This window comes from Aptenodytes patagonicus, chromosome 3 (assembly GCF_965638725.1).
Source record: "Aptenodytes patagonicus chromosome 3, bAptPat1.pri.cur, whole genome shotgun sequence".
In the NCBI taxonomy this organism is placed as follows: domain Eukaryota; kingdom Metazoa; phylum Chordata; class Aves; order Sphenisciformes; family Spheniscidae; genus Aptenodytes; species Aptenodytes patagonicus.
Window position 1 is genome coordinate 30,630,072 of NC_134951.1, and position 25,820 is coordinate 30,655,891.

General features: G+C 37.6%; 1 protein-coding gene across 3 annotated transcripts in view; it reads right to left on the reverse strand.

Moving 5' to 3' along the window:
* Positions 1-25,820, reverse strand: part of KHDRBS2 (KH RNA binding domain containing, signal transduction associated 2) — a 420,140-nt gene that overhangs the window by 273,854 nt on the left and 120,466 nt on the right. For all 3 annotated transcript variants that reach the window (XM_076332985.1, XM_076332984.1, XM_076332986.1), the window contains exon 3: positions 1,951-2,067. In XM_076332985.1, the coding sequence (XP_076189100.1) occupies positions 1,951-2,067 (117 nt within the window). The remainder of the gene's footprint in view (positions 1-1,950; positions 2,068-25,820) is intronic.

The window sequence follows — 25,820 nt, forward strand, 5'->3', positions numbered from 1 at the left end:
AGTAAAAAAGTACTGCATAAATGAGACTAGTGGGCTTGTTCTATGGCAAGAAAACTGTTTTAACCAGAGCAAGTTGTATTTTCCTTAGTGATGTAGCAATTCATGCTATTATTTATGCTCAGAGTCAAATATATTTCCTTAAGTTTTACCAGTATCTCAACCTAGAATATCCTCTCTGAAATGCTAATTGTAACTATAACCCCTCCCATGATCTTTTGCTTGGAACTGGTAACAGTGATGTACACGGATCAGATAATTTCTCTCTCTCACTGTAATTGCATAGGGATTTTGTTTTCTTTTGATTCAGTAATGTTGAAAATGGATTAAGATAACAGTCGCTTACAAGGCCTTCTCTACAGAAGTTGCTTTCATCACTGCCATATTTAATGCTATTTTACTCTAGAACTTCATTTTTACACCATTCTCATATGAATGAGTTTCCATGAAGTTCATACTTAACTTCAGATTATGCTTAAGGACTAAATACTCTACAAAGAGGGAAAAAAATAATACCCTGAATTTTGTTTTTGCTGACATACTCATGAGTGAATGCATGAGTAACTGGCATGCTGGCACTGTTCATTATGATCAGATGAAATTCAAATGGTATGATAAGAAGAGTCACTGATCTCAAAATCAGAGGACTTAGTCTATTTTATTTATGTGTGTTTAAATGTCTTCAGCTGGTAACAAGCCCTTCATACTCCCCTGTCTGGGCAATTGCTGCTCTTGGCAATAATAATCTGAGTGGGTGGCTGAGAATGGAGCTGGCAGATGCAGTACTGATGCAAATTACTGCTACTTAGCAGCACATGCATTCATTTATGCAGAAAGCCATTTTTTATCATTCCAGAGGTAAGCCAAAAGTCATAAAATATTTTACTTGTCAATACCTAGAAATAAAATCTGTAGTGTATTCAATGTTTAGTATCATAAATGTAATGTTAAATAGATAACTGAAGTGTCAGTATGCCCAATGTCATAAAGAAATCTCTGAAAAAATGAAATACATTGTGTGCCTAATTTGTCTGTTTTGTGGGGTTTTTTTTCAATATTGCAATTGGAGACCTCATAATGCAAGTGTGACTGCTGCTGATACGCGTTACCAAGACCAAATAATGCCAACCATAAAATCCTGATTAGTCTTTCCTTTATTCTGGCATGTTATTTCTTTCCTTATTTTAGCTACTGAGACGAATGAGAGAGGTGACAGAAAGGAAAGCACAGAATAATGCACAACATTACTAAAGGCAATATACAGTTCAGTGAAATTAGCAGTCATTATTTCTGTGTTGACCATAATACTGCTGTTCTACAGACTGTAAAGTAAGACGCCACAATGCAATCAGTACTTGTTATTTGGATCAGATATGTATGAAGCTGCCTTACCTTACAAATAATTATCTTAGGTGCATTGACCAGGCAGTGATTCCAAACACTTTTTTTTTCTTTTGTCTATAGTGCATTTTTACACACATTTAAGCAAAATGTCCACTTTTTTATCTTTTTTAGAACTATGTCCTGAATAAATATTCAATCTTTTAAAAAAGTCCCACCTCTAAAGAAACAACAAACGAAAGAGAAAACGTATTTATATACACCAATATTACAGCAGTAATCTATACAAGTTATACTTTTTCAGGAGAAACGGATTTGTCTCAGAACAAATGAACTTTAAGCTGGTTTCTCTTTTAGGTTAATTATTTAAACAACAGTGGTACTATAGTAACTGTGATGGTCTACAATTATATGGGAAGCAAGCTTTGTGTAGCAAGAGAAAAATCGTATTTAAGCAATTGATGTAACTTGAAAAAACCAAACAAGCCTTGGTGTCAGAGTCTAGTATGAATCTATTAATTGAGTCATTAATAAGTAGACAGGCAATCTAAGCCTAACAGCTAAAGCACAAATGTATCAACACTAATTGCAACCAGAATACAGACACAGTACCTTAGCTTTATCCCTCATGGATCCTTTCCCCAGGATGGACATTTTGGCACCTGTTTCTTCTTGTAACCTCTTCAAGGAGTTTCCTCTTGGTCCAAGCAATTTCCCAACAAAATTGAACTAGAAAGCAAATAAGAGAACTATTTTAGACCAAGAGGCACTTTTTAAAAAACTTAGTAAAACTTTATAAACAAGCTGCTTAAAAAAGAAAAGTTTACTTTCCTTTAAAAAAAATACTCCTACTTAGTTCTGAGCCTAATTCACCGGGATACAAGTCTGGAGAACCGAGGTATCCTCTCATCTAGTGTGAAAGGCAGTAAAAGCATTCATGGTTTATTTGAACCCCAGGAGGCTCCTCTCTAGGATGAAAAGGGCCAGTGGATGCTTAGGTTTAGCTAACTGCTAAACAGGATCTTTGCTTATCAGATGGTATAGGTGAAACCCAGGGAATGCATACATTTGTTCCTGAATTAGCCAGCTTTATTGGCAAAGTAATATATTCTGCAAAGTTAGAGCTTTCGATGGATTTTTAGGAATTGATGTTTTACACATTGATTTTAAAATAAGTGCTGTTCTGTGTATCGGCTTCAAATATCTGTTTTGCCAGCAATGGAACAAATCAGAAACAATAGATCACTGCAGATACTCAAGGCTATTTTCTGAGAGGATTTTAAAGAGTTCTGGGCTTTGTCTGACATGCTGCTAATATTCTTAAACACTGCACAGTTCATGTGACATAAAATATTGTTTTTTTCTGTATGAAGAGATGTCTACATGAAAATCAGAGGACAGAACATTAAATAAATGAGGTGTTAATGTTTTGTCGATGCAAACTCCCAAAAAGGGTGGAGTCTATTAAGTAACAGTAATTTGTTTATTCTGTAATCAGTAGTCTCTTCAATTTATTATTTTTTATGCTTTCCAAAATCTTTTTAAAACTCTATGGCATGCTGTCTTTGGAAGTTGACCGGGAACTTGCACTTGCTTAGAATGTTTCTAAATTATGTTAAAGTCTGAACAGACAGTACTCTGGTCTGGCTTTCAACAAAGAATAAGCTTAGCCAAGGAAAAAGGTGTGTCATTGTAACAGCATTTCCTTGTTTTTATTTCAGAGATAAAGAACATCACAATAAGAAATAGCAACCAAGAATATGCTGCCGTCAAAAATACACCTGAATGTCTAAAAAAGTGTTATAACATACCTTGTTTTGCATTACCTTCTTTTTTAAAAATGGAAAAAAATGGGGAAATATTCTTGTTTCCACTTTAGCCAGCAAGAATATAACAACACAAATGCATCAGCCATGTTAGTAACAACCAAACTCAGAATCAAGCCAGATAACCCCAGAACCCAAGCTGGCTTTCAGTGAAGTACCTTAATTATAAATCACTTGTAACTTCCTTCAAATATTGGTTAAACCATCAAAGAAAATAATATGTAAACCCAGGAAAAATAAATATGAAAGGTGAAACCTACTGCCACCTAAACCAACATAACTGATTTCAGCAAGATAACATGTACAGGGGGAAGTTCTAAGTGGTAGTGATGCAGAAAAACCCAGCAAGCTTTGAAGTTCCAAAAAAAGATTTTTCAAGCTTGTGTGCTTGCATTTTTCCCCAACTCTATCTGTGGATTTAATAAAAGTTATCAACTCTTCAATAAATCCTACTCCATTTTGGGGCAGGATTTAGAGACGATGCCCTATCATGGCATCAACAATACTCTGTCTTGAAACTGTAGCTATGCTTCTTCCAGGGACAACTTGGCTTAGAAGAAGTTGTTGGCTTCAAATTGATTGTTAAATTTCATATGAAAATAAACCAAACAGTGAGGAAGGAATGGCAAGGACTGAATTTCGACTTTAATACTAGACTTTGGACTTAATCTATTGATAGAAGTAAGATTTCAGAAACTATATGTCTCATGTATGTGAAAGTTTATTAGAGATGGCAGAGCAGACAGCAGAGCTTTCGTCCTTCTGCAGGGACCACCTTACCTGCAGAATGGCTGTTCACAAGTTACAACACCAAATCTTTTGTGCCACTTCTACATCACTAATCAAAGAAGAACTACTGCTGCATCCTTTCAGTGTCTCTTAATATTAAGAAAAGCTGCCCCTCAAAAGCTGGAAGAGCTATACTGCTACATAAGTTTGGAGGAGACTACAAGAAGGCCAGTCAAAGCTCGACTCCATTTGTTCTCTGAATGGAATAAAACTATTAAAATACACTCTATGAAGATTTATACTGACCATTTATATTTAAGCACTTCATAAACTGTCTAATAATTACATTGACATATTGCTGCAAAGGAGCAATATAGCCAGCATAAACTATGTACTAAGTGGATGTTAATCACTTCACAGGAAATAAGTGGCTGAGGATTTTAATTCTATTGATTATGTAGCAGACAGACACTCACATTTCATCCACCTTCTAAAAAGCACATATCAGGAAGCAAGCAGTTAGTTACAACTGACTGAATGGCTCTTAATTTGGTTTTGTCTAAAGTTGCAGAAAAGCCAGTGCACTGTATCAGACATTCAGCAGCTGTGCTTGGTCTCCCCAGTGTCAGTCTAGGGCCACTGGCTAACCTCAGCACCAGTCTATAACCACAAAACTCCCCGAAGTCTGAAAATACTGGTAGAGTAACTTTGACTCAATAACTTATGAAAAATTAAATCCTTCATGTTTACATGTGGGTAAAACCAGCACACAAATAAGAGAATGTTTCAGTGAACAGCACAAATTGTAAGAAATTTGAAACACAACTTTATTCCTCATTTATTTTTTTAAGATATGCTGGACAAGAACCTGAGCAGAACCAATTTTAATACTGGAAAGCTTAGGCTCCAGTTACAGCCACATGCACACACACAGAGCCAAAGCATATAGCGATAGTGAAGGAAAATGTGGAAACTCAGGCAGTTTGACTGCATATGACAACCCTTGCTCACAAACACACATTCCTGGTACAGCCACTGTAACTGTAAAATCTTATTTTGCAATCTTAGTTCCGATCCAGTTTCACCATGTGTACAAATTTTCTCCAAATAATAGTAGCTCTAAGTCTCTGGGATAATATCTGCTCATACTAGGAGAGGATAGCTGAGAAATGATGACATACAGAAGACAGAGTATTAACAGAAAGCTTTCATTGCTGGGAAGAAAACAGACTTCCACTTGAAAAATATGGTTATTGTTGTGTTACTAGATGTTATTATAGGTGGCTTAACTTTTCAATCATATTTATGAACGTGAGCTAGGCTTTCTGTGTGCTTGTAGAAACCCTTCCTGGTTTATGGCAAGGATTTTGCACATTATTTTCTAGATTTTTTTATCATTTGTCTGTGGGAGACAGATGGAGGTCTTCGGGGGAAAATGATCAGGTGATAGCAGGGGATGCTTTACTCAAAATCAAATGCACATGATGCTTCGTGTGTCAACAGCTGTGCAATAAACTTTCTCCTGTGCAGAATAAAACCTGACAGAGAATATACATCTTTTCAGTATCCACAGCTAGTCTCCCCAACATCTTCCCCAACCAATAGACACACAGTTTCACCAGGTTTATCTGCATCTTGACTACTTTCACATTCCATCCCGCATAAGCAATCAAACGGTAAGGTGCCCAAAGCTAACACCCTGGCTTCTCAGTCTCCATCAAAGTTTTTGTTCACAAAACTTTTTTTTTTACTCATGGAAAAAGCCAAAAATGATATCGCACACATGGACACGCAAAAATTATTCTCTTTCCCAAACTGTGCTGCTCCCATCCCTCTGCAAAGCTTTGTGCTTAAACACTTACAGAGAATACTTAATGACAGTGTAAGACATTCTGCTCAAATCTATATGCTAGGACTGAATCAAAGATTAGATATCTAAGAAGTATAAAGAAAATGGAGAAGTCCTAAGAACTAATTACATGAAATTTCTTACCAAAAGCCTGCCTAGGTTAGTGAAAAGCTTAGGATTGCACTCCATGCATGAATACATATATAATCACAGACTTGCTCATCTCCAAAACCCCTTGCAGTGAAACATGCTGCACATCAACACATCTCACCTGCTTTGGGCTAAGACACTGAGAAGAGAATCCCTAAAACTAACCAGGTGTTGTCAAGCTGGATCACAGCACAGGTAGCCTGTCTCCCAGTGTCAGCATTTATTATGCTAATAAACCATACATGGTTTATATAACATGCCAGAGATTAATTATAACCTGTGCTGTAAACAAAATGTGTAAAATAACTAGTTCTTAAAATATATCCTGCAGCTTACATGCAATGTTGTGATAGTCTTAAGCGTACTGCAACACCTCAAGAATATTGCCATGCATATTTATTCTCGTTGCCATACTTGAACTTACCTTAATATGGACATGTCAAGCGTTGTTCTCCAAAGTCATAATATCAGCAGAATTATCACAGAATTGATATTAAACACACAGAGACACATTTATAAGTTGATATTTACATAACATCTGATTTATATAATGTTGCAAACTCAGGGCAAGTTTCTTCAGTATAGGGAATATTAAAGCAAATTGTCCAGATGAGTGCCAACTTCGAAGCAGGCATCCAAGGCAAATAGACACAGCTCCACTACTGTATCTGTGTTGTATAAAAGACGGGGAAAAGAAAGATAGTGAACTTGTGCTGTACGGAATCTGTAGCTAATACTAGAATATTTAAATGTCCTTGGCTCCTGGCATCGGAGCCCTCTCACTGGGGTGAAGCCCACCCCGACAGCCGCAAACAGGGCTAACAGAGCTAGGCAGATAGGAGTTGTTGACTTTCATCACTACCTCATTTTTAATGCTGAGAATTGTAATCAACCATTGAATCCTTACCTTGGTTGTATACATGGGACTCACTTTATTCTCACTATGTGATAAACCGGCCTTTGAAAAGATGACAGCCATACAGTGCTCAATTCTCTTGTGAGACCCATCACACCAGTGGCCTGGAATTGCTGCTCTGCTTACGCGTGCCAAGGTATACTGTGAACTTTCCAAGCGCTGGGCCAAGGCTGTAGGGTCCGGCAGGGTGACGGGGGGCGTCTGGCAGGGGGGCTACCCGAAGCCAGCAGCGGCCTCAGGCTGAGAACAGCCATACACACTCGGGACACCGTTCTGCCTGCCCGACCACGTGGCACCATCAGAAGTACATCGAAAGTTACTCCACCGTACAGCAGCACTACATGCTCCCCATAAAATCTATCCGATCTAAAACCACACCTGTCTTCCTCCCCACCTCCCTTCTGCACATGGAGGGAAGAATGCTGGTAATCAATTAAGCTAAGAATCATATAATTTGCTGTTATGTTGCAACATAAAGCTCTAACCTCCAGTTCTTTCAAGATTAAAAACCTCCATTTAGTATTAGTAAGGATTTTGACTACCTCAGGACAGCATACCATAGGTATAACAAAGCTAACATATAGTTTACAGCATTAACATTCAAGCCTCAGACTAAATATAATGATTGATAGAAAATGCATGTTTACATTTAGAAGAATATTTGGTTCCATGTTTGATGTAGCCCAAATACATCCCTACTAGAACTGTAACTTTTCATATTTTATAAACACCATTTTAATTGGGTTTTACAAGCAGAAACAAGGAATATACTTGCCATTCAGAAGAAGTGTTTGTGTCAGTGACTGTTTCTGTTTCATACACAGATCAGTGTTCAGAACAGTAACAAAACCTAGATAAATAAAGAATGGGACAGACAAGCGTTTCCAGCTGTAACATAAAGCAGCACAAAGCCCTGAACTGGGAGAATAAATGAGTTTCTTCTAGAAACAGCAAAATAGAAACAGCACTAGATTGGGCAACATGAAATAGGTTTGTTATTTCTCAGTGTGTTCTATTCACCATTGCTATCAGCTCCTTTGAGGGGCGACAGAATGTCTTTCCATTTTCAGAGCTACTTATCCTCACAAAAACCTTTCCCTGTTCATGAAATTAAAAAAAAAAAAAAAAAAAAAATCATTCTAAATTCAGTCCTGTGCTAAAGAAAAGGGGAAGAGGCAAAGATATTATTCACTCCTGAATAAAACCTTACTGATTGAGACCTGCTTATAAATTAGTTTTCTTCTGGTCCTATTCTAGGACTTCTGATAGTTCATTTATTTTAGAATAGTGTTTATTTTAAAAGTATCTCACCTTTTGATATGCACAGGGGACTTTCCTTCACATTAAGGTAGTACTGGAAGATTATGAAGGCAAATTTTATTTTTCTCAACACTTTGTAAGCATGACAATGCCCGTAATAACATGCTTTAACTTTTGGTCAGCCCTGAAGTGGTCAGGCAGTTGGACTAGATGATCGTTGTAGGTCCGTTCCAACTGAACTACTCCATTCTATTCTATTCTATTCTATTCTATTCTATTCTATTCTATTCTATTCTATTCTATCCTATTCGATTCCATAGCTCAGCAGATTCCGCAGAGTTCAAGTTTGCCTCCCTCTGTATGTAGCTGCTTACCCCAATACCTCTTCAATATCTAGTACTTTTTGGCTTTTCCAAAAGGAACTTAAGTGTTCCAGATAAGGATGGAGTATTATTTTTTATTACAGCAATGTGATGTTTGCTGTCTCTGGAGAAGAGCTTCCGAGAAACCTGTTTGGTAGGGCTGAACTTTGCAGGGCTCTACTTTAGCAAGGCATGCCAGGAGACAGCAAACAGCAGAAGCAGAAAATGAATGTACTCCTTCAGAGGGGCTCTGGAGATCTACTCCAAAGGACATGTGCTAACGCTTTCTTAAAGTACTGCACCACTGAAACCTCCCAGAACGAAAGGAGAAGGCTGCCCTTTCCTACAGAGCTGACTGGGTCTCATCTCTTCATTATGCTTTGAACAATAACCCGATGCCAGGCCACAGGGAGAAAAATGGACTCAAAATTAAATGCTCAAAGGGAAAACACAGCTTATTGAGAACTCTGGGCCAAATTAATTTCTGGTTTAAATCAATAGAATTATCTCAAGAATAAATTAAATCTGAGTAACAAAGTTAGAATCATTAAAGCTACTGTGACTAGAAGATTTACCTAAGAAATAAACATTTTTTTATTACACATTTTTTAATCTTGAAAAGTGCTGGGAGTTCCTATTTATGGTGTGCTTGAAGAAGATGTTGCAATATTTGCCTGGATATTTACTAGCTCATAGCAAGCATCTAAATCTACAGTGAACATATATTTTTTGCATAACTCCATGAAACAGATGGTCAGCGACTCCAGACAAACATCTTCCAGATACAAGTCCACATTGAGATAGCAAAAATCCCCTCACTTTTTGTTTTTAGCAGTTTTCTGTCAGAATTTGGTAACAAGTTGTGGCATTTAAATAAAGCAATTTAAATGAGCCTTAAAATTAAAATAGATTTTCTGATTAAAAAAAAAAAGTTTGGTGTCTGATGTATCTTTATTCAGTTAAACTTTCTTAACTCAGGAAAATTTGAATAGCTATTTCTCTAATACATGCGTTAGCAGTGTGATTTATTGCAATCTGCTAATCTGTCAGACACCCAAACATTTTATTTTGTGTGATTCTGTTTTTAACTCTGACGTCAGGTAACTGAGGAAAAGCCAAGGAACCAATTAAAGTTGCGGATCTATATTAAATCTGCAATTAACAAGTTTAAGGGGTTTATTCTTTTAATTGCAGAGATATCCAGAAAGACTCATCGTACCAGGCACTGAACAGACATGCAGGAAGACTTGACCTTGACTGTGAAGAGTTGTCAAGTATGTTAAAAAAATCAAACAGGCCTTGCTGAATATATGTGGCTACTATTGCTTATTTGGATGGTCAGGGAGTGATCGCAGAAACTACTGCCATTAAAATCACTGGGCTCGGTTATGAAAGTGGATATTACTCCAGGTAAGGCAGCAGGACCAGGTTCTGCTGACAGGAGGACCACGCCGGAGCCTGCTTTTTCAACTCAGAAATGGGAAAGAGGATCCTAATGTCACATTTTATCTTTGGCTTTTGCCTTTCTAATAATTCTTCTGCAACTTGGAATAAACTGCTTTTTCCTAAGCTTATCCCTATTTGGCCAGCCCAGCTGGGGCGGTGCGGGAGGCTGAGGGCAGACAGGAATGGCTCTCAGGATTTTTTACCCATGTTGGGGAGCTTAGAGCTGTTAGCAAACTAATCGCCAGTCAGAGGTCATGACTGATCCCAACCCATGTCTACAAAGAGTCGGGAAGTTCTTTGAGGGCTGACTGCTCCTTAATGGAAAGCTGTTGAAGAAGAGCAGTATTTTTAAAAACTGCGGAGTATGCTGAGCTAACAATGATTTTGCCCTTGTATTTAAGTCATATTCTATTGAATCAAGGGCAAGGCGCCTCTTTCGGACAGAAAGCCACCTGTCTTTTAACATTCATCCTAGCCAAGCGTGAAGTAGACAACTTTTACTATTTAGAAATAAATAAAATATAAGGTAAGTAATAAGGAGTTCTTGGAATTGTGTACCTAAGACTGGCTCATGTGAAGGACATTATCTAAAATGATATTTCTACGAATGCTAACAATTCAGACTGCAGAAGTGCACCACTAAGCTTTTTTCAAAGTGCACAATTAAATTAGTTTATATTGAGCATATGCACAGGTATGGAAATAGGTACTAAGACTACAACACTTAAAAGCACAATCAACATTTGGCTAATTGGGCTTATTACTCCCACAGATACACAATTTACTGGTCACAGTAATAAACACCATCTGCTCTTTGCTAACTGGCAGCAACCTAGCAACTTTTTTCTAACTTGAAGAGTTTGGAACGTAAAAGGAAGATCTAAAGGAGCTGTAATACGGTAGGATTTCCAAGCACATCATCTTACTCTTACTGAGCTGAATATGATTTCATATTAGGTGAAATATTTCTCTTTGCCAGATGCTATATTTGCAAAGTTAAGTTCTAAGTCAACAAGAACCAGGATAAGTTAGGGCTGAATACCCAACCATAAAACTAATGTATCTTTCCCGTGTACGTTAGTGATACTGAACTAGTAAAAATGTAGCATAAAACTCAAATTTCTTTTCAGTCAAGGAAATTATAACAACCATTAATTTGAACCCAGTATGTTAGTGAACTGATTTAACATACACACATATAGTATCTAATTTTGTAGACAGCATTGTATTAAAACACAAATGGTTTATGTTAATCTAATTAAAAACTCTGTTAGTCAACTTGATTTCGCCTTTCGTTATTAAAGTAATTATACTTACAGCAGCATTTATGTATCAGTTTACATGTACCGAGCACTACGCAAACATTAATTTTATTCTCAAGTCACGTACATAATCAAAGCAAAGCACTACTTTAAATTGATTGACATATGCAAACTCACATAGCTCTATGGAAAGTAAACCAGCCTGAGAAATCACTCAAAAACATTTTACAAAATCCTAGTTCTCCCCCCCCCCCATCTTCTATAATGTTTTTGTTGTTGTTGTTCTTTATTACTAAGGACAAATGCAAGAAAATAAAATCTTTCTTCCTTATAGCTCATTACCTTCTACTTTTCTACGCTTACAGAGGAAAACCAAGTATCTTTCAAGACTTTTTAATGAGAACTTGGCTGATCTGAAGTGGTAATGCAATAAAATATTTTAAGAGGAGCAAAGCATTCCAAAACAACGTTGACAAGGTGAAAACAGTTAAGTAATACTGTGTTAATTCAAAGACAAACTGGTGCTGAATTCTGTTGCCAAGGTGTTCAGGTAGGACATCTGTCTGATTCATACTTAAATTTCAACTATGTTTCAAGTGAAAATTGTACAAATTTAAGACAACAGATACTGTCCTCTACTTGTTCGTTCAATCAAATGCGGCAGGACAGAATACAAACTTGGACAACGCAGAATAAATACTGTTAGATATATTGCCACTGTTCATGAGCTTATTCTCAAAAGCCACATACTGCGGCACTCCATTCCAAGAGCAGTCTGCATGCACACTAACCAAATAGACTCTTTTTTCTTAGTTTTTTTGCTCACAGTGATGAGCCTATGGAAGGAAAATAACCAGCATTAACTCAATATCTGGCACAGATGACTTTCCATTGGTTTACATAGCAAACATACCGGGCACAGAAAGACCCCCCTCCATTCTCCAAACTGAAACTGCCCCGGCCTGCTCTGTAGCATGCAAACCGGAGGGTCTGCCGAGCCTCCTCCTCCACAGTACACAGGGCTAATTGCAATAGTAGTAACCAATGCAGCAGATCCCTGAATTTACCCTTCATTTAACACTGCTGATTGTAAAAACAAGCTTAACATATATCTAGAAAGAGTAATCACTCTGTAATTTGATATAAACGTAACAGATCTGCTAACTGTGAAGAATCAATCACTGTGTTAAATACGCATACAAGAAATGTGATTTTTTTTTCCCCGTTATCAGTATTCGTCAATTTTTGTAATTTGCCAAGTTGATAGCCCATAGTACTCACTAATTGCAATTCGGAATACCTACTCAGTCTCATGAAAAAACCAGAAATTACAGAGTTTTATAACATTTGAGTGTCAAAAGCATCTAAAAACCTGAGACTGATGTGTAATGCTTTGCTGATGGCATTCCTTTGCAAGTGACATAACTGTGCTTCAGGTTTAGTTAATGTAAGACCAAAAAATGTACTTTCAGGGCAATACCTTGAAAGAAGAACAACACATACTGTATGTGACAAATAAGCTGGCAAGCGTGAGCTGGAGGGCCTGAGTGGCTTTGAATAACACAGGCTGTAATATCTAACAGTCTTGCCATTGCCATACAACAGCTCCAGAGCGAACAAAACTGTGGCTAGGATGCTCCTACCTGACAAAATATTAAATGATTTGCTATTTTTTTTCACGTGCGCCTTTTTTCTTCTCCCCGCACCCCAGGCTAAGATCTGATTCTCACTTAAAAGAATATTATAGAAGTAATATTGAATTCTCTTCTAACACAAGATTAAGAAATGCCTCAGGTATATTTAATAACTATCTAGTTTTAACTTAATATTTATTCCATTGTAATTACCCTGCTTCAGCACATCTACAGTCTTCGAGAAGGATGAATGTGTTTGCAAAATATGTATTAAAGATAGCCACCAACACAAAAAAAGGGCAGTGAATATTTTCCATTCACCTTGTCAAGCCAGTAAGTCCCCAGCTCCAGCTGTTCAAGGGAGCCAGGAGTGTTCTCCTGGAAGGGTTAAAGTGACACAGTTAGCCATACCCAGGTAGTTAACTTGGTATCTAGGAAGATGGTTCAGCCATTGAAACTCACTTTCACATTGGCATCTGACCCAGTTGGGTGGCTGGTGTCTATGTTTGCTGAATTTCAACCACATCAGTCCCATTGAACGCTCTTGTCTGCCTTGAGCCTCAGTCACTCGGTGTGGGCTGCTAGAAATCTCCAGTTTAGCTGCCTCATTCATTTCATTAACTGCATGGTTAATGGTATCTCACACACATTTATGAAATTCATAAATTCCAGGTCTGGAGCTAGGTGTTCAATGTCTAGATCCTGCAATGGACAGAAGAGCAACTTGTAGTCCTCCTGGGAACCTGCACCTTACAGCACTCTTCTATGTTTCTCCAGCAAATCACTGCATTCAATTTTTTTCATGGAGTTAAAAATAATGAAATGTTTTGATTTCCAACCCTCAAGCATTAATACACTGAGTGATCCCTTAAATTTGTCTGTCTACAAATGCTGTAGCCACTGAAATGAACTCAAAAACCTACAACAAATACGTGACAAAAAAATATGTGAAACAATAAGGAAAATTAACTTTCAACAGACACTGGGGGAAAATGTAAGTGTAACTTTATGTGGAACATTATATTCTGTGGAAATCTCAAAAGTCCTTTGAAGTTTTTAATTTAATAAAGACTATATATGTCTTAAATCATTTAGATTATAGCAAAGTAGAGGAAAAAACTGATACCCTCTTAAAGATAAAAACTAAGGATTTGTTCCACATGTAAGTTTCTGGGAATGTTTTCCCACTGCAAATTTATTTACTAAACAATCCTATTCCCTTTAAAACTGAATACATCTGTAAATAATATTGCACCAAAATAAGAGCAGACCAGTGCACTTCAACCTGCAACAACAATGAAATCAGCAGACAACTACTGAGTCATGTAATCTTCTCCATTTGAAACACTATACAGTGATGTTGACAACCTAGCAAATGCACTCTCACATTTAAGCACCATCCACAAAATCACAATTAAAGCGGTATATACTTTCATCATTAGATTAATATGAAAAACTGTCTTATTGTCATGGTTGAACCCCAGCCGGCAACTAAGCACCACACGGCTGCTTGCTCACCCTCCCCGCTGGTGGGATGGGGGAGAGAATCGGAAGACCAAAAGTAAGAAAACTCGTGTGTTGAGATAAGACCAGTTTAATACTTGAAATAATATGACAATAATAGTAGTAATAATAATAATAATAATAATAATAAACTGGGGGGGGGGGGGAGAGATCAGTGTGCTATCACATTATTCTCATGTTAAATCCAAAACACAACACTATACCAGCTACTAAGAAGAAAAATAACTCTATCCCAGCCAAAACCAGGACACTTATGAAAAAAATATTTTATTTAAAAGCCAGTGCATAACTTTGTTTCATTTAAAGCATCTAAATTCATAGATTTTTGCCTCATATGACAACTTTCATCTTTGCCATGTCTTTTCTTATGGCATATACCATCCTGTGTTTTGTTTATAACTACAACAGCAAATGGATATTTCTGAATGTATTTTAAAAGTATAAGATGTAGAGTATGGACATTACATGTTGTTTGGTTATTCTTAGGCTTGTCCATCCCACACTTAGAGTAACAGAAAGCAGCTGTGTCCTAGTTTTGGCTGGGGTAGAGCTAATTTTCTTCATAGTAGCTAGTATGGCGCTATGCTTTGGATTTGTGCTGGAAACAGTGCTGATAACACAGAGATGTTTTCATTACTGCTGAGCAGTGCTTACACAGAGTCAAGGCCTCTTCTGCTTCTCACACCACCCCACCAGCAAGTAGGCTGGGGGGGGCACAAGAATTTGGGAGGGGACACGGCTGGGACAGCTGACCTCAGCTGACCAAAGGGATATTCCATACCATATGATGTCATGCTCAGCATATAAAGCTGGGGGAAGAAGAAGGAAGGGGGGGACATTTGGAGTGATGGCGTCTGTCTTCCCAAGTAACCGTTACGCGTGATGGAGCCCTGCTTTCCTGGAGATGGCTGAACACCTGCCTGCCCATGGGAAGGAGTGAATGAATTCCTTGTTTTGCTTTGCTTGCGTGCGCAGCTTTTGCTTTACCTATTAAACTGCCTTTATCTCAACCCACGGGTTTTCTCACTTTTACTCTTCTGATTCTCTCCCCCATCCCACCGGGGGGAGAGTGAGCGAGCGGCTGTGTGGTGCTTAGTTGCCAGCTTGGGTTAAACCTCGACAAGCTGTGTCATTAATCTTTAGCAAATACAAAACAAATGAACTCCAAGCATGCTAACAAACACGGATGCCCAAATCCTAGAGGGGCTTTCAGCTGGTGAATTCCAGTGTCACAGTAGTCAAGCCTGGTGAGCCTAGAACTTTACTATTCTCTAAGAAATACCACAGAATATTTATCACATGAAAGTTTCTAATTTAGTACCTCCACACAGAAAAAGTACTATGAGAAGAAAATGAAATCACAGGAAAAATGACTGAAAAATAACAGTAATAAATTAGGAAAAGGATTGTTCTATGAGAATCCTATTTCCAAATCATGGAAGTATAGAAGGAAAAAAAAATAAAAAAAGAACTGAATATGTTATCTTGGATGTCCACCTGTAGACTACAGTGGGAAAGAGGACAAGTTGTACAGGGAAACTGCTAGCCCCAGCCAACTTCATTCTTTCATGTTCTCAAGACAGGCCAGGTGGAAAGCCTGAAGTGACAATGTGCCATGTCCCAGCTACCTTGACATGGACAGAGACCTGTACTGGTGGCTCTGAAGAGAACGTGCATCCTGTGGACCTCATAAGAAATCTGCGCAGATTCCAAAGATGTGCTAGTGGCAGCAATTTGCAGTCCTTATATAAAACAAAAACTGAGGAATGCTCGAGAGAACTTCTGGGGGACAAATGTAGGTCATTTGGGAGCTGAAAGCTGGGACCTGCACAGCAGCAATCTTTGCAACATTCTCATTATACCATGTGCAGATTCAGAGAGAAGGGGATGCACCGAAGCTAAGCTGCAATCACAGGCTGAAATAATGGTGTTAGGAGGAAGAACTGAGATTCACCTGGAACTGAGGACACGTCTAGGATAGGGAGAGTCTGTATGAAAGGAAAAGACCTCATTTGAAGTATTAAAGATCCAGCTGTGGATATACCTAAAAATCAAAGAGATTACATGTGCAGGACATGGAATAATATTTAACTCACTTAAATATTAGAATCAAGAAGATCTTTTAAAAATCTGAAGTTGTATTCAAATAAGGAAAACAAAAATGACCATAAACTGCTACCCTAAAAAAACCCTCAAAGAAATCCACACAAAACAGGTAAGAGAAAAAGTTTGAGGAACAACTTGGAGAAAGTATAAAAAATGAAAATAAAATATTTTTCAAAGATTTGGAAGCCAGACAGAGAGATGGTAGGGCTAACAGCTGTTCAGGCTATAAAAGGAGTATTCAAGAAAGATGAGGTCAGAACACAAAAATAAAATGCTTTTTCTCCATCTGGGTTCATAATGGAGGAAACTGTGACACGTGGTTGGGAGGAAGTTAGTGCAAGAAAAATTTTCTAAGTATTTCCAATTAAATTACTAAAAATCAGAATAAACAATAAAATTAGTGAACAGGAAGATAAATACATTAGAGAGGTGAAGAGCTGACATGGCTATTTTAAAGGGAAATAATTTCTCAGCAATCTATCAGTGTTCTCCAAAGAACAAACATGGAAAAGAAAGTAAGCTGATACGATGTACCTGATTTCCAAAAGACATTCATTTCACAAGGTCCTTTATCAAAGTCTCATGATGAAACCAGGTTGACATGGGATTAGAAGGAAGGCCCTCTCATGGATTAAAAAAAAAAATGTTTCAACGATAGGAAAAAATTGGAGTAAATGGTCAGTATTCACACTAGGAGGAAGTCATTAGTTGAGTCCTGCAGGGATCCAGTGGGAGACCAAAGCTGGAAAAAGCAGTGAACAGTGAGAAGACAAACTTTGCTGATGATGCTAAGGTAAGTCAGGGCTCTGAAGGCAGGACTGGCTATAAAGAACTACATGTTATGATACTTGGTGATAAAATGACAGCTGAAATTCAATGTAAATAAATGTAAAACACATCGAAAAATATCTCACCTTTATAAATAAAATGATATGCTGATTCTAACTCCTCAGAAATTATATCAGGAAAAATAACAGATAGCTCAGTGCACAGCAGTAGTGAAAAAAGCAAATTGTATGTACTATGCTATGAATTATTAGGGAAGGAGTAAGGAAAAAAGCAGAGAATAGCATTATGCTACTTTATAAATCAGTAATACTACACCACCTTGAAGACTATTTACAGTTATGGCCTCTCGATTTCAGAAAGGCCATAGTAGGACTAGGCCATTTGGGCAAAAAAATATGTTTCTGTACAAACACTGACTAAATAGGAATCACTGAGTGAGTCCCGAGCTATGATTCTTCATTTTGGAAAACACAACTGGGAACTACAACAGATCCCTAAAATCATGAGGAGCATGAAGAAGGTCAATTGGACATGATCTCCAGAGCCTCGTCCAGGACAGAAACTGGGGGACAGCAGAAGATCTTAGCAAGCGACAGTCTCAAAACTAGCAAAAGAAAACTTTCTGCACAGGATTCCTCCAATTTCGAGTTTTAAAAGCGATTGACAAGATCCATCAGAAGAAACTACCCTGAGCTCAGGACACCCTTGTTGAAAGTTGGGATAATATTTTGGAGACGTATCTCTGCACAGTTTGACTGTACTCACATTCGTTTTTAGGTGTCCAGTGTTGGTCACTGCTGGAAGAGCTAAAGCACAGCAGAGTAATGTTCTCGTTATAAGGCACTGAAGTCATGGCATGCAGTAACTGGATTATAATGTGATTTGCAATATTTTGCAAGAGTTTGCAATAGTCAGAGATAATCTGTGTGTCATAGTGAAGCAAGTATTGCCCTCTTTTTACTTAAATCACATTCTATTTTCATCAGGTGTATGGTCACCAAAATGTTACTTTGCAAAAATCATTAGAAACAAGAAAAGCAAAACCATTTTGTTCATATTGTATTGTACTGCTGTCCTGGTTTCAGCAGGGATAGAGTTAATTTCCTTCCTAGTAGCTGGTACAGTGCTGTGTTTTGGATTTAGGGTGAGAACAATGTTGATAACACACCCATGTTTTAGTTGTTGCTGAGCAGTGCTTACACTAGTCAAGGACTCTTTAGCTTCCCATGCTCTACCGACTGAGAAGGCTGGAGGTGCACAAGAAGCTGGGAGGGGGCACAGCTGGGACAGCTGACCCCAACTGACCAAAGGGACATTCCATACCATGTGACGTCATGCTCAGCATATAAAGCTGGGGGAAGAAGAAGGAAGGGGGGGACGTTCAGAGTGATGGCGTTTGTCTTCCCAAGTAACCGTTACATGTGATGGAGCCCTGCTTTCCTGGAGATGGCTGAACACCTGCCTGCCCATGGGAAGGAGTGAATGAATTCCTTGGTTTGCTTTGCTTGCGTGCGCGGCTTTTGCTTTACCTATTAACCTGTCTTTTTCTCAACCCACGAGTTTTCTCACTTTTACCCTTTCGATTCTCTCCCCCATCCCACCAGGGGGGAGTGAGCGAGTGGCTGCGTGGTGCTTAGTTGCCGGCTGAGGTTAAACCATGACAACTGCAAAAGTAATTATGTTTTTATGCAACATTTTACTTTGAGATGTGATACAATATTCTCCTTTCTTACTTCAGGCATATATATGGAATTCTTCTATTTTAGTCCAAACATAATTGTCTTAAACAGATATGGTAAAAAATACATATTTGCAGTACATTTTGATCCAAATATTAATCTCTGAAGATACAATTTTTGACAGTCCTGTGAAGTTGTATCTACAAGATTTTGTTCAGACGCAAAGATAGCTATTTACAACAGTGATGGCAATTAAATAAATTATATTCTTAATTTAAATAAATTATCAGCCATGAAAAATGAATTACATCCATCTACGGTAGCACGTTTCCTTCTGCTATTCAGGGGGAGCTGTCAATGTGTATTTTTTATTTCATGCAGATAGAATATGACGAATAAATGAATTCCTTGCGTTTCTTCAGAATGCAACAAATATAACTAGGCTGAAGACCCAGTCCTACTTCCCTATTTGTTCAGGAATGATCATATTTTTATGAATAATAAATGGATGTAATGTAACTAATATGGATGTAACGCTGTCACAGAATCATTGCTCAACACTCAGATTCTTATACAACTCACACTCATATTGGTCTGTTTCAGATGGAAAAAACAAGGGGAGTGCAGAATGGGTTTCTCCCTGTTTTTTCTTATTGATTTACTAAAAATACAATGATTAATTCATCTGATGTATACTTTATAAGAATTAATCTAAAAAAAGTTATTATTCATCTCTCGTAAATATGATTTTCAAAGATAGCAGTTTATAGCCTTGCCATGTAGACAAAGAAATAATAGCTAAACCGAAATAAACATATTTGTGAAATAGCCTTTTCAAGTAGTAACATTAATTGAAACTCCTTATTTTTACTTTGTCATTGAAAAGCATCAAATTTATTCACAGTATGACAGAATTCACCATGACAGAGTGAAGAAGTGAAAATGTGTTTGATATTGGATGTAGACATTAAGGTTTATCTGTAAAATAACATGTTTTTTAATATTTATTTTATCTTTATAAGGTTTTGAGGCAATTATAAGCCGTAGGCGTGAGGTAGCTGGCAAACTCCTTAATAATTATTTTTAAGAGGTAGTTACAATGTGATGAAGAACTGGTTATTATTAACATAAAAGCAATCAAATTGGTTTATATAAAATTATAAGATATGGAGATGAGCAAGGAGTCAAAAAGAAAGTGACTCAGAGATGTTTTACAGCATGGGATTTATGGCAAGTCTTAAGAAAACATGACAAAACTATCCTTTCACTATCACAATTACTCTTAATTTGCACAATCTGAGTCTATTGTAGACTTTGGAGAAAAATATATGTCATTAAAGAAAAATAATGAAACATTCAATGTAGTCAGTTTCTCCTTATTTTATGTAAATGGTTTTAAAGTGGTCTGATGTAAACTGCTAAATGACAGCTTTCAAAGCTAATCAATATTTTTTGTTTTATACTAAAAGGAATTTTTTAAATGCCATTGTCAGTAGACCTGTATGTATACAAGTAAGTCTGTGTATCTTACATGAACTCCATCAAATATCTTTTACTGTAATCTCTCATTTCTTTGTAAGCAGAGCACAATCCCCATTGACCTGAAAGCTAGGGGTAATCAATGTGCCAGTGTCTCCGAGCAAAATTTAGTACAGCATATCTGAAAACAAATACTGTAAATCAAGCACTAAGCAGAAACAATAACTTATTAGGAGTTATAAATATCTTCCCATTCTATACAAAATGGTTCCTTATGACTGAGATTTCCCTGTACTTCTGGAAAATGCCAGCCAGAAAAAAATGTACCAGTTGAAAACATACTGGGCATGTTTCCCCTTTTAAGCAGTTTCTTTCTTGGCTCTTTGTCTTAGCCTGTATCATTAGCAATTCTAACACATTTAGCTAATTACTATGAATCCTTACTTGGTTAAAGTGACTGTACACAGCTAATCAGATCAGTTTCCTTTTAGTTGCAACAGCAATTTCAATACCATTGTCCCATTAAAAATAAAACCCACTACACATTAAAATTATTAAAATAGAACACTATTTAGGACAAACTTCAGGAATAAAGACTGTGTTCTAGCCTTGCCAAACAATTGATTTCTGTTTAATTTTGTTAATTACATTTTGGCACAATCCAAATTAGCTCATATAGATGTATACAAGGAAGCTAAAAATTGCCAAAAGTTAGGGGGCTATATTACACTGGGGAGCAGTGTCCCAAAGGAAATTGTATAAGAACCGTAAACTGGAGAATTGCAACTTTAAGCTAACTAGAATACACATTATACAGTATATCATATGCAACACAGGACTGTTTTCTATGTTTCAAAGATTCTTGTTGATGAGTTCCGGCTCATTTCATTCAAAATAATTGCAATGTAATGACCATATTGTGATTTGGATTATGTGTCTGTGCAGATTTGCAAAACCCGTGTTTACATTTCTCCACACTGAAGCAAGCGGGCAGAGCACCGCTCTCAGTTCCACAGTCAAGCAGCTCTTGCTTCTGCCTTGGCTAGACTTTTGAAATTATTAAACCGCTGAGCAGACGAGGATGTGCAGGCTGCATATATGCACGTACACAGTGTCAGGAGACAAACTCAGCACTGTACTTGGGCATCGGTACTGCTAACATCATTACAACTGTCCAGGCAAGGCAAGGACCAGCCAACGAGCACCCTCCCACACAATCTCCGAGCAGCCCTTGGGAATTAACTGGGCCAGGAATGATTTCCAAGATGCATTTTTTATGAAGTCATCTTGTTACAGAGGGTAGGAGATTTAATGCTATGGACGTGGCTAGACCACAGCAGCTGGCTGCAGAGCCTAACAGGCATTTGCACTGCTTAATTTCCTAGTGCAGATGCAGCCATGTGCACTTTGGTTACAGCTGAAATCCAAGAGCAAGATATTTATTGTCTCTGCTGTATTAGATTAATGTTATAAGACTCTTAAAACCCTGTGAAATGTTTGCATTAAAATAGAATTTCCTATATACAAAGCCATTCAGTGTTTAAAGTATTACACCTAAATATTAATCATTTAAATCTTTTTCCCTGTAAGGCTGACACAAGATTATCGATTACTATTATACCCTTATGAGAGAGAAGGCGTGCACTCACTCCTTATCCTAAAGCACTTATTAAAAACTGTAAGACAGGAAGCATAACATTCCAAATAAATGTAATTAAAGTGTTTTGGAGGAAGAAGAACAAAATATGACTCTTCCCTTTCTACCCAGCTAAGTCAAACACCATGTTACTGTGAGCTATAGCAGTAGGTTGAAAAAAATAATTTGGAGTGCATATCACCAAACCTAAGGAGTTTTGTCAAACCACATTTTGCAACACCTTGGTAATAAATTACACTATCTCATTAAAAATAGGCATTATGTGAAATTAAAAACATGCAATTCAGTACAAAACACAAATAAAGGCAAAGACCAAGAATTCTATGGATCAAGCGAATGTTAATTCATGTATGTTGTAAAAAAAAATGAAGTAACATCTCACAATGTCTGAATGATGCATCATAGAAACTTATTTAAACTATTAGAAATATTTGAATTAACCTATTAGAAATATTTGTATGATTCAGGAAAACTGTGGCTAAGATGAGTATCTTTTGTCTTTCTGGATGTGATGGGTATAGGCACTCTCAAGACGCTAATGAGGAAGCTTAGAAACCACAGAACGGGAGGTGAAGTTTCTTGTCATGGACTACACCCAGGTCAAGACTTAAGAAAGAAGGTAACTGGAAAAGATGGACTGTCCCATGCTAATATAGAGTGTTTTGCTACAGATTTTGTGTTGTACAAATCACTAGGCAAGGAACAGAGCTTTACTTTGGTCTGGACTTCCAAGGGAACGCAGAGAAATTTTGGCTGCATCAGAATACCTGTGGGGAGTGCTGCAGCTATGGAGATTATGGCTTCTGCTGTTATCAACCCACAGTACGGATAAATGGGAAGGCTGAAAGCAACAGGCAAACAACACAGAAAGAAGACTCTTTGGAGCAGCAGCTGCAAAACATACCGCTAGCAGGTGGAAGGCTTAACCCAGCACCCATAAAGGTATTGGTAGCTATGCAGTCTGCCACTGATTTCAATCCAAGTGATGACAGCCTTCACTGCGGACAGTGCTACTCAGCTATGCCGCTGAGCTAGCCTGTTGGGGGGCATCTCACAACTCAGGATCATGTGTTGCAATCACATCTTCTCTATATTTAAAATGGCGAAGAAATTCCAGCATAAACAACTGCTAGATGCCCCTGTGGAAGAAGGTGCTAGTTAAAAGATTGAGGCTTTGTTTACACAGTGGTATTAAAAAATGTATTTAAAACAAATTATAAAGTGGAGTAATTAAACTGCATTTAGCTCTTGTTTGGACACATTTACTCAGAATTGATGTGGTCTTAATTTGAATTAATTTCTGAACCAAATAAATATAGAACTAATTAGGACAACAAAATTCATTGCACTTAATTTTCCTAAGAATCCCAGAGCAGACATGCCCCTTTCATGCCAAAAAATGTAGAAGTCTAAATCTTCTGCCTTTTTTTTTTTTTTACACAGGGACACTGAACACCTTATAAACCCTTTCTGACACTGAAATTAAAGCTGTCTTATATCCCTACTGAGAGGAGCTGATTATTTTGCAGTACTGAGTGATAATAAATTGAGTGTTATTTCGAAGACAAAATATCACCTTTCCACCATAGCTAAACGGGGAATTTTTCAGCCAGATGGTACAGGTTTTGGAACGTTATGCTATGTAACAGAAAATATTTGGAAAAAATTAATTACAGCAATTACTGCTGCATCAACTGTAGTGTTAGTCAGATTCTTTAACATTTATTTCATATTCACCATTATTAACCTCTCCCCAATTCGGAAGCATCAAATATTTTGTTTAAATAACAAATACTTCTTACTTCAGTGAAACAACATAATTATTGAGATGAAGACACTTCAACATAAGGCAAACACACTGTGAGGATATCAAACAATGTTAATGCAATTTTTAGGAAGAAAAACTTATTTTCAGTAAACAGTCTTAATGAGGAAGCACAGAGATGTACAGCTATCATACCTTAGGCTTAAATAATACACCATCTCTATTTCAAACAGCACATACCCTACTAAGAACCTGATTACCTGTATAGCACTCCTTAAAGAGCATGATTTTCATTATCAAGCAAATTATTATAAATGTTTGCTTTTGTCCTGGTTTCAGCAGGGATAGAGTTAATTTCCTTCCTAGTAGCTGGTACAGTGCTGTGTTTTGGATTTAGGGTGAGAACAATGTTGATAACACACCCATGTTTTAGTTGTTGTTGAGCAGTGCTTACTAGTCAAGGACTCTTTAGCTTCCCATGCTCTACCGACTGAGAAGGCTGGAGGTGCACAAGAAGCTGGGAGGGGGCACAGCTGGGACAGCTGACCCCAACTGACCAAAGGGACATTCCATACCATGTGACGTCATGCTCAGTATATAAAGCTGGGGGAAGAAGAAGGAAGGGGGGGACGTTCAGAGTGATGGCGTCTGTCTTCCCAAGTAACCGTTACGCGTGATGGAGCCCTGCTTTCCTGGAGATGGCTGAACACCTGCCTGCCCATGGGAAGCAGTGAATGAATTCCTTGGTTTGCTTTGCTTGCATGCACGGCTTTTGCTTTACCTATTAAACTGTCTTTATCTCAACCCATGAGTTTTCTCACTTTTACCCTTCTGATTCTCTCCTCCATCCCACCAGGGGGGAGTGAGCGAGCGGCTGCATGGTGCTTAGTTGCCGGCTGAGGTTAAACCACGACAGCTTTCTTTCCTGATGGGGGTCTCGTGAGACTTGGAGAAAAAATGATAAACTGGAAGTAGGAAGAGATGTCCCCACATGGACATAGAAACAATACCTACCAGTAAGCCATTCAGAAGGCTTAACATAAAAATGTTTTTAAACCCAAAATATCTACAAAGTTTTTTTCTTGTTGCTTATTAACTTCATTCTACACCGCTTTTGGGGATTTAGTTTTTGTTTCAATTGTAAGTCTTTCTACCTTTCTTTCTACCTTTTTTCTCCAAAAGAAGTTAAAAATGGAACCATTCAAAATGAGTAATTTCTGCTGTATGAGAAATTCCTTTTTTTTTTTTTGCTTCTGATCAAAGCGGAAAAAATATTGAAACTTAATTATTAAAGTATGAAGTAGGTTTATAACCTACTCTTCAGAGATTTTAAATATTTTCATGATTTTAAAAATTACTTGAAATTTTACTTTTTTGTTTCAGGTTCATATTTTTATTATTCCACATTATTTTATGATTTGATTAATGTAAATTAAATATCTGACGTGTTTCATTAACATACCTTCTTCTCTTCCAAGAAAGAGATGTTTCCACCCATACTCACTAGAAGCTGTCACAACTTAAATATTAAAAAAAAAAATTTCAACTACGGTTTTGTTTCATGTTCTCAGACAGTAGTAATGCACTGCCACAAATGGTTTAATATGTTTAAAATGCAATTATAAGATCAATTAGAAACCGATTTTTCAATTTTTTAAAAAAGTAATCTAAGTAGTCTCCAAAACAACAGAATTACTTATTAGCAATTATCGAATGCACCATTAGCAAGTTTGCTGATGATACCAAACTGGGAGCTGCTGTTGACTCTCTTGAGGTACGAGAGGCCTTGCAAAGGGATCTAGATAGATTGGAGCATTGGGCTATGATTAATGGGATGAAATTTAACAAGTCCAACTGCTGGATTCTGCACCTAGGATGGAGTAACGCTGGGCACAAGTATAAACTGGGAGAGGAGTGGCTGGAGAGCAGCCCTGCAGAAAGGGATCTGGGGGTGCTGGTCGACAGCAGGCTCAGTATCAGTCAGCAGAGTGCCCTGGCAAACCGCATCCTGGGGTGCATCAAACACAGCATGACCAGCCGGTCAAGACA